At 46.6% G+C, this 12,713-nt stretch overlaps 1 protein-coding gene across 4 annotated transcripts in view; it reads right to left on the reverse strand.

The window, feature by feature from the left end:
• The window catches only part of LOC135517552 (MAGUK p55 subfamily member 7-like), a 260,440-nt gene that overhangs the window by 72,339 nt on the left and 175,388 nt on the right, over positions 1-12,713 (reverse strand). For all 4 annotated transcript variants that reach the window (XM_064941965.1, XM_064941964.1, XM_064941963.1 and 1 more), the window contains 4 exons: positions 11,935-12,016; positions 11,074-11,159; positions 10,306-10,380; positions 198-394 (listed from right to left, as the gene is read on the reverse strand). In XM_064941965.1, the coding sequence (XP_064798037.1) occupies positions 198-394; positions 10,306-10,380; positions 11,074-11,159; positions 11,935-12,016 (440 nt within the window). The remainder of the gene's footprint in view (positions 1-197; positions 395-10,305; positions 10,381-11,073; positions 11,160-11,934; positions 12,017-12,713) is intronic.

A 12,713-nucleotide genomic window follows, 5' to 3' on the forward strand; every position in this document is an offset into this window, starting at 1 on the left:
GAGGGTTGAGGAGGACAGGGGGTTATGGGGGAGAGGTGGAGTTGAAGTACATAGTTTAGGGGGTGTAGAGGAGCTGTCTGACCCGTAGCTTACATCTCCTGGAACAGTTAGAATGGGACAAGGCTGGGGGAGAGGGTGACAGGAGAGAGAGTGGGACGGGGGTAGGTAGTTAGGATCTGTCTAGGTAGCTCACTCACCTCTCCTGGAACTCTTTGGAGGGTATGAGGCCGGCGCGGGGGTTGGCATGGCTGTCTTGTTTGGCCTGCCACCAGGTTGCATCATCCTGGCTCATGATCTGAAGGATATCTCCCCTCTTGAAGGTCAGACCCGCCTCCTTACACGGGATGACTTTGTCCTCCGCTGGTTCGTAGTCAAACAGTGTCTTCACAAACATCTGGAGAGAGATGAGAGGAAGGGAGAGGGAGAGGGAGGGGGGGTTGAGAGAGGGAGAGAGAAGGGAAGCGAGAGGGGGGTGGAGAAAGAGCGAGAGAGAGGGGAAGGTGGAGAGAGGACAAGAGAGAGAGAGAGAGGTGGTGGAGAGACAAAGAAAGACAGAAAAAATATGACAGCAGGTACCTTTCCACACTCCGGCGTCTCCTCTCCCCCCTAGTCGACATGGCGACATCAAGGTAGGCCGTCGCTACAGCCATGTGAGCTTATCCCGGCTTCGGAACCAGAACAGACGCCCTTCACTGTCGCTTAACGTGATTGGCCAGGAAAGGTCTGTGCAATCAGGAGTCTATTACCTGCAACCATTGGCCCGGGCCTCTCTTGGTTATTCCATCAACATGGCCGGCATCCCAAATGGCATCCTATTCCCTACATAGTCCACTTCTTTGACCTGGGCAGATAGACCTCTGGTCAAAAATAGTGCACTATATAGGGAAATGGGGGGAGGAACACCCCTAAAGACTAAAGTCTTTCAGCCGTCTCCGAGCGTGGCGAGACATTAACATCGACTGAGTCAGAGCCTCCAAATCTGCTTCGTTCCACTTGGGCTGATTCGCAGGTCAAATTAACATCAGTAATCTTTCCCTACTGAACGGGGGGAGGGGGTGGGATTCCGAGATTATCTCATTTTATCTGGGCAGTCAGGGGAGGCAGGGACACATCTTGTCATCAACACAACAGAGCTAAGACCTGAGAGAGGGACATCTTTAACTTTATAGTGAAAACAACTCACTACATCCTCACTCAAAGACGCTAACAGGAGTGTCACAGTAAATTACAAGTCCTTAGCCACTGGTGAGCATGTGCATAGAGCGAGAGGAAGAGAGAGAGAGAGAGAGAGAGAGAGAGAGAGAGAGAAGGTGATAAGGAGGACAAAGTCTCTGCTCGTCTCTGCATGTGCCAGGGTGGAGTGCTTTGTTGCCATGTAGTGAAATTATGTTTCAGATGGGGACCTTTTGTTTGGGTCTGGCTAAACAGCCTAAGAGCATAATAAACCAATTACATCCTTGCTGAAAGCTCCCGGTTGTCTCTCCCTCTCTTCTTGTCTATCTTTTTTTTTTTTTTTTTTTTTACAGTTTTACACATGTGTACCCAATTAGCCCGCACTTCAATATATTTATAGTAGCCCAGGACAAAATAGTAAACTAGCTCTTCGCAGAGGGGAGGCTGAAGTTTTGGCACCGATACACAGGTTTAGATTGATGTCTGAAATGGACATATTAAAACCATTAAAGTATGACAGAGAATACAACCCCCCTCCAACCCACCCCCACATACATGCATACATGCACACATGCACCCTGTGTTCTGACAAATGATATTCCAGCTTGTGTTTTGACCTGAGACCCCTACTCTCCCTAGCCCCCTTCTGTTATTGATAAATGTCTTTGAAAGACAATACATCACTACTATGAGTTGGAGAATACAGGATACAGCCAGACGGTGGATTTTCAGTTAAAACACCCACCTAACATTACGAGCAACTACATTTACAGTACACATACACATACACCTAAACCCAGACACAGGCAACCATATCACATTCTACGGATCAGTTCAACACAAGTTTTTCTGTATCAATTAGTTGATGGTTGCTTAATTGATATGTGTCCAGCAATGTACAATATGACTTACATTTGTTGTTTTAGAATTTTGATTCCTTAATTTTCAGAGGTACCTGCAACTTACCACAGGTGAGATAAATTACACATAAATGAGAATCACTTGTCTAGATCCAAATTAATGCGATTTTTTAAATAATTTAGTACAGGACAATCTTTTTTTGTTATTGGTCCTGTGCAATTGTAAATCAAACGAATACACGTGTGAACACCAAAAGTTTTTTTCCCCCAACTTATTTTAGAATAAATAGAGAATCTTGCAACTGAAGCGCACACTTGACGCTCTGTCCGATGACTTGTTTACCTCTGGATAACATGAAAACAGCCTAACCAGCTCTGCTGACAACAATTTCATTACGCTTTTTTGCCAATGTTTACTGACACCGGCCATATTCAAAGGGTGTTGTACACTTTAGCTTAAGACATGTAGCTAGCTAGATAGCTAGGTAAACAATGAACCTAGCTAGGTAAACCACATGTAAGATCACACACGTCACGTAACATTCGCTAACGGGCCAGCCAGCTAACGTTAGCTAGTTAAAAAACAATGAACATAGTGCCCAATCATGTCGTTACTACCTTGCATGAATCTGCTGGGAGCTAACCAACCAGGTTCAACGTTTGGGCCGGGGTTGTAATGAGGGCAATAGGCTCTAACTGGCAAAGCAAATGGCTCTGGGATACGAATAATAACGTCATACATGTAATGTTCGCTAGGGAGCCAGCCAGCTAACGTTCACTAGCTAGCGAACAGTACACTATAGCTTGAAATGAAACCACTTTCTGTCAAAATTAGAAACGTGTAATATCTGAAAATGAAGCTAGCTAGACTATCGCACCCATATACATCATCATGCATGATGGCTGCGTCTCCCTGTCACAGATGCCATGCCACGGTTGCCCTTAGTTTGAAGATGTAATCCTTAGACAGGTGTTTTCTCCATCTCTTAAGATATCATACTCTAATTCCACTGATTTCAAAACTCGATCCTCCAGAGTGGAGAGCAACACTTATGCAGCGCCACTACACGACATATAAAAAAAAAACGTGTTTGACAGGATTACCAACACAGACTGACCAGCTCAAATTGACAGAAGCCTTCTATATGGCAGACCAATCCCAACTCCTCACTCGACATGTCCAGACCACTCATTATCTAAGCCAAGCATGGCTAGAGTGGCTTGGCTTGCTCGCGTTTTCTGCGGCTTAACCAACAAGGCTTATAATAAAAAAAATGTTTTATTGGTATTTACAGATAGCATACACGTTTGTTATTAAGGCATATGAAAGAACGCATTTCTGCCAAAAAACGCATTTTGATAAAAATACATTTTTAAATGTTCAAATGGCTCTCCTGTGAAGTCGTGACTTGCAAAAGACACCTAGTTTCCTGAAACGGGTTACATACAGTGGGGAGAACAAGTATTGGATACACTGCCTGATTTTGCAGGTTTTCTTACTTACAAAGCATGTAGAGGTCTGTAATTTCTTTTAATCATAGGTACACTTCAACTGTGAGAGACGGAATCTAAAACAAAAATCCAGAAAATCACATTGTATGATTTTTAAGTAATTATTAGCATTTTATTGCATGACATAAGTATTTGATCACCTACCAACCAGTAAGAATTCCGGCTCTCACAGACCTGTTAGTTTTTCTTTAAGAAGCCCCCTGTTCTCCACTCATTATCTGTATTAACTGCACTTGTTTGAACTTGTTACCTGTATAAAAGACACCTGTCCACACACTCAATCAAACAGACTCCAACCTCTCCACAATGGCCAAGACCAGAGAGCTGTGTAAGGACATCAGGGGTAAAAATGTAGGCCTGCACAAGGCTGGGATGGGCTACAGGAAGATAGGCAAGCAGCTTGGTGAGAAGGCAACAAATGTTGGCGCAAGTTCAAAATGACGGTCAATGACCCTCGGTCTGGGGCTCCATGCAAGATCTCACCTCGTGGGGCATCAATGATCATGAGGAAGGTGAGGGATCAGCCCAGAACTACACGGTCTGGTCAATGACCTGAAGAGAGCTGGGACCACAGTCTCAAAGAAAACACACTACGCCGTCATGTAACACACTACGCCGTCATGGATTAAAATCCTGCAGCGCACGCAAGGTCCCCCTGCTCAAGCCAGCGCATGTCCAGGCCCATCTGAATTTTGCCAATGACCATCTGGATGATCCAGAGGAGGTATGGGAGAAGGTAATGTGGTCTGATGAGACAAAAATAGAGCTTTTTGGTCTAAACTCCACTGGCCGTGTTTGGAGGAAGAAGAAGGATGAGTACAACCCCAAGAATACCATCCCAACCGTGAAGCATGGAGGTGGAAACATGATTCTTTGGGGATGCTTTTCTGCAAAGGGCACAGGACGATTGCACCATATTGAGGGGAGGATGGATGGGGCCATGTATCGCGAGATATTGGCCAACAACCTCCTTCCCTCAGTACGAGCATTGAAGATGGGTCGTGGCTGGGTCTACCAGCATGACAACGACCCTAAACACACAGCCAGGGGAACTAAGGAGTGGCTCCGTAAGAAGCATCTCAAGGTCCTGGAGTGGCCTAGCCAGTCTCCAGACCTGAACCCAATAGAAAATCTTTGGAGGGAGCTGAAAGTCCGTATTGCCCAGCGACAGCCCTGAAACCTGAAGGATCTGGAGAAGGTCTGTATGGAGGAGTGGGCCAAAATCCTTGCTGCAGTGTGTGCAAACCTGGTCAAGAACAACAGGAAACGTATGATCTCTGTAATTGCAAACAAAGGTTTCTGTACCAAATATTAAGTTCTGCTTTTCTGATGTATCAAATACTTATGTCACGCAATAAAATACAAATTAATTACTTAAAAATCATACAATGTGATTTTCTGGATTTTTTTAGATTCCGTCTCTCACAGTTGAAATGTAAATATGCTAAAAATTACAGACCTCTACATGCTTTGTAAGTAGGAAAACCTGCAAAATCGGCAGTGTATCAAATACTTGTTCTCCCCACTGTATAGGGCCTCATGGGCCCTGGTCAAAAGTAGTGCACTATATGCACTATATAGGGAGTAAGGTATAATTTGGGATGCAGACTAAGGCTCCAGCACTAGAGGTGGCAAGCATCTAGAGAGGACCTCTCAGTCCACTCACAAAAGGTCTGAAATAGCACCAAATTCCCTATATTGTCACCCACCACGTGTCTCCCATTTCCAAATCAAATCAAATCAAATTTTATTTGTCACATACACATGGTTAGCAGATGTTAATGCGAGTGTAGCGAAATGCTTGTGCTTCTAGTTCCGACAATGCAGTAATAACCAACAAGTAATCTAACTAACAATTCCTAAACTACTGTCTTATACACAGTGTAAGGGGATAAAGAATATGTACATAAGGATATATGAATGAGTGATGGTACAGAGCAGCATAAGCAAGATACAGTAGATGGTATCGAGTACAGTATATACATATGAGATGAGTATGTAAACAAAGTGGCATAGTTAAAGTGGCTAGTGATACATGTATTACATAAGGATGCAGTCGATGATATAGAGTACAGTATATACGTATGCATAAGAGATGAATAATGTAGGGTAAGTAACATTATATAAGGTAGCATTGTTTAAAGTGGCTAGTGATATATTTACATAATTTCCCATTATTAAAGTGGCTGGAGTTGAGTCAGTGTCAGTGTGTTGGCAGCAGCCACTCAATGTTAGTCGTGGCTGTTTAACAGTCTGATGGCCTTGAGATAGAAACTGTTTTTCAGTCTCTCGGTCCCAGCTTTGATGCACCTGTACTGACCTCGCCTTCTGGATGAAAGCGGGGTGAACAGGCAGTGGCTCGGGTGGTTGATGTCCTTGATGATCTTTATGGCCTTCCTGTAACATCGGGTGGTGTAGGTGACCTGGAGGGCAGGTAGTTTGCCCCCGGTGATGCGTTGTGCAGACCTCACTACCCTCTGGAGAGCCTTACGGTTGAGGGCGGAGCAGTTGCCGTACCAGGCGGTGATACAGCCCGCCAGGATGGTCTCGATTGTGCATCTGTAGAATTTTGTGAGTGCTTTTGGTGACAAGCCGAATTTCTTCAGCCTCCTGAGGTTGAAGAGGCGCTGCTGCACCTTCTTCACGATGCTGTCTGTGTGAGTGGACCAATTCAGTTTGTCTGTGATGTCTATGCCGAGGAACTTAAAACTTGCTACTCTCTCCACTTCTGTTCCATCGATGTGGATAGGGGGGTGTTCCCTCTGCTGTTTCCTGAAGTCCACAATCATCTCCTTAGTTTTGTTGACGTTGAGTGTGAGGTTATTTTCCTGACACCACACTCCGAGGGCCCTCACCTCCTCCCTGTAGGCCGTCTCGTCGTTGTTGGTAATCAAGCCTACCACTGTTATGTCGTCCGCAAACTTGATGATTGAGTTGGAGGCGTGCGTGGCCACGCAGTCGTGAGTGAACAGGGAGTACAGGAGAGGGCTCAGAACGCACCCTTGTGAGGTCCCAGTGTTGAGGATCAGCGGGGAGGAGATGTTGTTACCTACCCTCACCACCTGGGGGCGGCCCATCAGGAAGTCCAGTACCCAGTTGCACAGGGCGGGGTCGAGACCCAGGGTCTCGAGCTTGATGACGAGCTTGGAGGGTACTAGGGTGTTGAATGCCGAGCTGTAGTCGATGAACAGCATTCTCACATAGGTATTCCTCTTGTCCAGATGGGTTAGGGCAGTGTGCAGTGTGGTTGAGATTGCATCGTCTGTGGACCTATTTGAGCGGTAAGCAAATTGGAGTGGGTCTAGGGTGTCAGGTAGGGTGGAGGTGATATGGTCCTTGACTAGTCTCTCAAAGCACTTCATGATGACGGAAGTGAGTGCTACGGGGCGGTAGTCGTTTAGCTCAGTTACCTTAGCTTTCTTGGGAACAGGAACAATGGTGGCCCTCTTGAAGCATGTGGGAACAGCAGACTGGTATATCCTCTCATTATCCCGTGTATTTATACCTGCGCTTTCTGTTTGTCTGTTGCCAGTTTGTCTCATCAAGTCCTACCAGCATGTTCCCCTGTTTCCTGTGGTCTAGTGTTTGTTTTTCCTTGTTTTCCCAGTTCTGACCTTTCTGCCTGTCCTGACCCTGATCCCACCTGCCGTCCTGTACCTGCCTGACTCTGATTTGGATTACGACTCTTTGCCTGGCTTGACTTACCTTTTGCCTGCCCCTTGTACTATAATAAACTCTGCGACTCATAATATCCGCCTCATATGTCTACATCTGTGTCTTAGCCTGAGCCTTGGTAATATGCACTGGCCATGTCTGACCCGGCAGACTTGGACAAGATCCGCAACGCTGTCTCTTCCCAAGGAGCCACCATTGGAAGACAAAAATAGTTACTGCATAGCCTTAAGGAGGGACTCTATACCCTGGCAGAACACCATGGCCATGCATTCAATACATTGCTGGAGCAATTCCGCAGATTCCCTATTAGGCAGCAAGCCACTCTCCCGGAGTGGGGTCCATCCTGTCCCAACGTTCTGCCCAGGACCAAAAACTGCACCCCTGTGGGGTCTCGCCCCTGCTGAGAGGAACTATGATGTGGGAAATCGAGAACTCCTCCCCTCAAGATGGCATTGGAGGAGTGGAGGCACTGGTTGGAGGGTGCAGAACACCCATTCTTAGTGTGGACTGACCATAACAACCTGGAATAACTTCACACCACCAAGCAACCTCAACTCGAGGCAGGCTCGTTGGGCCCTGTTATTAAGGTCCAAGAATGTGAAGCCTGACACACCCCTACATTTGTATAGCCCCGCTGCTACTTCGTCTGACCCCGAGACCATTCTCCCTACCTCCTGTCTAGCAGCTGCACTCATCTGGGGTCTAGAGAGCCTGGTCCGTAATGCACAGTGGGGCTATACAAATGTGGGGGATTCAGGATAACCGGATGTTTGTCCCCAGTCCTGGAATGGACGCATTCCTCCAAAGTGAACTGTCATCCAGGCTCCCGTCGGACACGGGTTCCTGATGTCTCTGCATTCATCGCCTCCTGCACTGTGTGTGCGCACAAAATAAGAATCTGCGGCAAGCTTCGGCCGGCCTTCTTCAACCACTCCCTGTTCCTCCCATATATCCCTGGACTTTGTTACTGGTCTTCCTAAGTCAGATGGCAACACCACGATTCTGACGGTGGTGGATAGGTTTTCTAAAGCCAACCATTTTCTTCCTCTTGCCAATTACCCTCAGCCAAGGATATGGCTCAGCTCATGGTGCAGCACATCTTCCGGATCCATGGACTTCCGGTCGACATGGTGTTCTATCGTGGTCCTCAGTTCTCGTCTCGGTTCTGGAAGGCATTCTGCACCCTCATTGAGTCATCAGCCAGTCTGTCCTCTGGTTTTCACCCCACCCCCTCAGAGATGGCTCTTCATTGCCTCATCTCCGCCAGCCCTACCACCTGGAGCCAGCAACTCTTGTGGGTGGCATACGCCCGCAACACCCTTCCCTGCTCGGCCATTGATCTCTCTCCCTTCGAGTGTTCCTCGGGATATCAGCCCCCGCTCTTCACTGAGCAAGAGGAAGAAGTCAGCATACCCTCTGCCAAGATGTTTGTCCGCCACTGTCGCCGTACCTGTAAGAGAGCCCGGGCCTCTCTTCTGAAGACCACATCCAGGTATAGACGACAGGTGGCTCGGGACCTCCACTCGGGACCTGCCTCTCCGGGTGGAGTCCTGTAAACTTTCCCCCACGTTTCATCGGCCCTTTCACCTTCTCTAAAATCCTTAGGCCCCTCTGCTGTTCGTCTTCTGTTGCCCCGCACTCTCCGTATACACCCCGCTTGTCATGTGTCTAGGGTTAAACCTCTGTCTCGCAGCCCTTTGTCTCCTGACCCTGACGTCCTGTACCTGACTGATGCTATTTTGACTCTTTGCCTGCCTTGACTTACCTTTTGCCTGGCCCTTGTACTATAATAAACTCTGAGACTCGTATTGTCCACCTCCTGTGTCTGCATCTGGGTCTTAGCCTGAGCCTTGATATCTATAGAACACTATTTTTAACCAGAGCCATATACAGTGCCCTCGGAAAGTATTCAGACCCCTCCCCCTTTTCCACATTTTGTTACATTACACTCTTATTCTAAAATGTTTTTTTTTTTTAATCCCTCAATCTACACACGATGCCCCATAATGAAAAAGCGAAACAGGTTTTGGAATGTTTTGCAAACTTATGAAACAATTAAAATAATAATATTATATATAAAGGTCCCACAGTTGACAGTGGATGTCAGAGCAAAAACCAAGCTATGAGGTCCAAGAAATTGTCCAGAGAATTCCGAGACAGGATTGTGTCATGGCACAGATCTGGGGAAGGGTACCAAAACAATTCTGCAGCATTGAAGGACCCCAAGAACACATTGGCCTCCATCATTCTAAAATGTAAGAAGTTTGGAACCACCAAGACTCTTCTTAGAGCTGGCCGCCCGGCCAAACTGAGCAATCGGGGGAGAAAGACCTTGGTCAGGGAGGTGACCAAGAACCTGATGGTCACTCTGACAGAGCTGGAGATGGAAGAACCAGCTCCAGAGCGCTCAAGACCGCAGTCTGTGGCGAAGGTTCACCTTACAACAAGACAACGACCCAAAGCACACAGCCAAGACAACGCAGGAGTGGCTTCGGGACAAGTCTCTGAATGTACTTGAGTGGCCCAGGGCCTGAGCTTGAACCTGAAAATAGCTGTGCAGCAACGCTCCCCATCCAACCTGAAAATAGCTGTGCAGCAACGCTCCCCATCCAACCTGACAAAGCCTGAAAGGATCGGCAGAGAAGAATAGGAGAAACTCCTCAAATACAAGTGTGCCAAGCTTCTAGCGTCCTCCCCAAGAAGACTTGTCTGTAATCGATGCCGAAGGTGCATCAACAAATTACTGAGTAAAGGGTCTGAATAGTTATGCAAATGTTCTAAAAACCTGTTTTTGCTTTGTCATTATGGGGTATTGTTAGTAGATTGATGAGGGAAAAAACAATTGAATACAATTTAGAATAAGGCTGTAACATTTTTTTTAAATGAGGAAAAATGGGTCTGAATACGTAAGTCCTGTTCAAAATCAAGGCACCCTATTCCCTAAATATTTAATTTCTTTTGACCAGAGCCCTATCCTGGTCAAAAGTAGTGTACTAAATAGAGAAAAGGATGCCACTTTGGACTCAAACCATGTGTGTAACCCCATCAGCATAATGAGTACGGCAGGACAGCAGTAGGACCTTACCTTGGGCTCCTTGCTCGGCGCCTCCTCTTTGATACCTGGTATTATTTTAAACGTAATGGCCCCTTGAGACTGGGCCTGAAACACAGACAGGAGATGGAGAGAGAGAAAGACATAGAAAGAACCAGAGAGAGAGAGAGAGTGAGGAAAGAGGGGAAGAAAAAATAAAGACTCCAGTTTCATTGAAAATAACTCAAAACCCAACTAGCCTAATCCAATGAGAGAGCTTTAATATGAAGAGCTGTTTTATTTTTCAACAATAGAGGGCCATTAGGATAGGATGACAGATGGGAGTGGATCAGAGGGAAGAGGAGAGCCAAGAGGACTGCTTTTAACAGTCTACCAGTTCCAAACTATCTTCCTCTTTCCTCTCCAGCTCCATCTCCCCAGAGCTGATCTGAGGGCTGTGTGTGTGTGTGTGTGGTTGGAGGGACTACAAAGACCCCTACAGGAACCCCCTCCCTGCCTGTCTCTTCCAGGGGGACTATGTGGCCCAACATGTCCCAAACAGAGGCCTGCTCCTGGGCCAGCTGGTTCAGAAGGGGCAGCCAGAGTTTAGCCTAGCCATTAACTCATAGAGGAATCAAAGGGACATGGCTGACCAGTGAGGATGAGTTAGGAGGAGAGAGTCCTGCCACTACAAACAAGGCTGTAAATCTCTATAGCCATGGGGCCAAAACACAACTATAAACAGCAGGTCAATGGTAGCACACACACACAAGCATTGACTACCACACACACGCGCACGAGTACACACACACGCACACACACCAGAATGCGGAGGATTTCATCAGGCTTCTTGTCATCCACAGGAATCCCGTTCACTTCCCTCAGCTCGTCGCCTACACGGATCAGACCTGGAACAGGGACAAGACAAGGGAGAGTGAGAGAGACCCATATTTATGTTTAGCTATTTTCCCCTTTGTAACTATTTGCACATTGTTATAACACTGTACATAGCCAAAACATGACATTTGAAATGTCTCTATTCCTCGGAAACGTTTGTGGGTGTAATGTTTTCTGTTTATTTCACTTCTGTTTATTATCTATTTCACTTGCTTTGGCAATATAAACATGTGTTTCCCATGCCAATAAAGCCCTTTGAATTGAATTGAGGGAGAGAGGAAGGACACATCAAGTCAAGAAGACACAGACATAAAACACAGAGTGCATACATACACAGCTATACACATAATAGCATAATACTGACCTACCTAATATAGATCCTTTGGAAGTTAATATCAGGCTAAACAATAATATCAGGCTAAACAATACATAAGTATTAAACGGAGTATAATGTATGTGTGAGGCTGTATTGCTTTAGTCGCACACAGTTCGGGGGGGGGGGGTTGTTCTCTGCTCTCCAGCAGTGTGTGGTTCTCCTTCATGGTGGTATTAGTGATTATTGGGCTTGGCAAATCACCCCTGCATATCAATTTCACACTGTGAGATCCCTACAGGGCATGAATACACTTTACGTTACACACTGATTACAGGGGGCACAACAGAGAGAGAGAGAGAGAGAGAGAGAGAGAGAGAGAGAGAGAGAGAGAGAGAGAGTGGGGGAAGAGACAGGGGGAGATAGTGGAGAGTGGAGAGAAAGAAGGGCAAGGAAGGAGAAAGAGAACTTGCCACTTCTGTCTGCAGCTCCACCTCTCATGATCCTGGCAACAAGGATGGCTCCTGTGTGCTCATCACACTTTATTGTGGCTCCCTGTGTTACACACACACACACACACACACACACACACACACACACACACACACACACACACACACACACACACAGACACACACACACACACACACACACACACACACACACACACACACACACACACACAGACAGACAGACAGACAGACAGACAGACAGACAGACAGACAGACAGACAGACACAGTGGGGAGGAAAAAAGGGGACAGATTCCGTATTATATGATGTTACACGTGTACCACTACACAGAAATTCCATCATCAACGTCCAAACAAACATTTTCTGGTCAACCATCTCTTCTAACATGATACGGTTTCCAACCCCAGCCCCACTTCAATCTACCACGCTGAGGTGAATCTCATCACTAGTTGACATGAAGGCCATAGCACAGGCTGTACAGTACAGCTGGCCATTTTCAGTAAACAAATCTTTCCTGGGATATCCATCTTGGGCCCCTGTCTGCCTGGACTAGCCAATGACTGAGAGAGAGGTGATCCCCCAGAAGGTAGCTGGCCCTCAATCCTTTACGCAGCAGCAGGCATTCATCCAGACACTCTCTCTCTCCCTCTCTGTAGCATTGTGCTTGACCCGCCCACCTGAGGACCTTTTACAGCCATCTATTTCTGTGTGTTTGAGGGGTACAAAATCCACTTAGTACTTAAATCCCGCTGGATTGATTGCTTTCATTGTACTCCTGCA

The sequence above is a fragment of the Oncorhynchus masou genome, chromosome 28 (assembly GCF_036934945.1).
Source record: "Oncorhynchus masou masou isolate Uvic2021 chromosome 28, UVic_Omas_1.1, whole genome shotgun sequence".
NCBI lineage: Eukaryota > Metazoa > Chordata > Actinopteri > Salmoniformes > Salmonidae > Oncorhynchus > Oncorhynchus masou.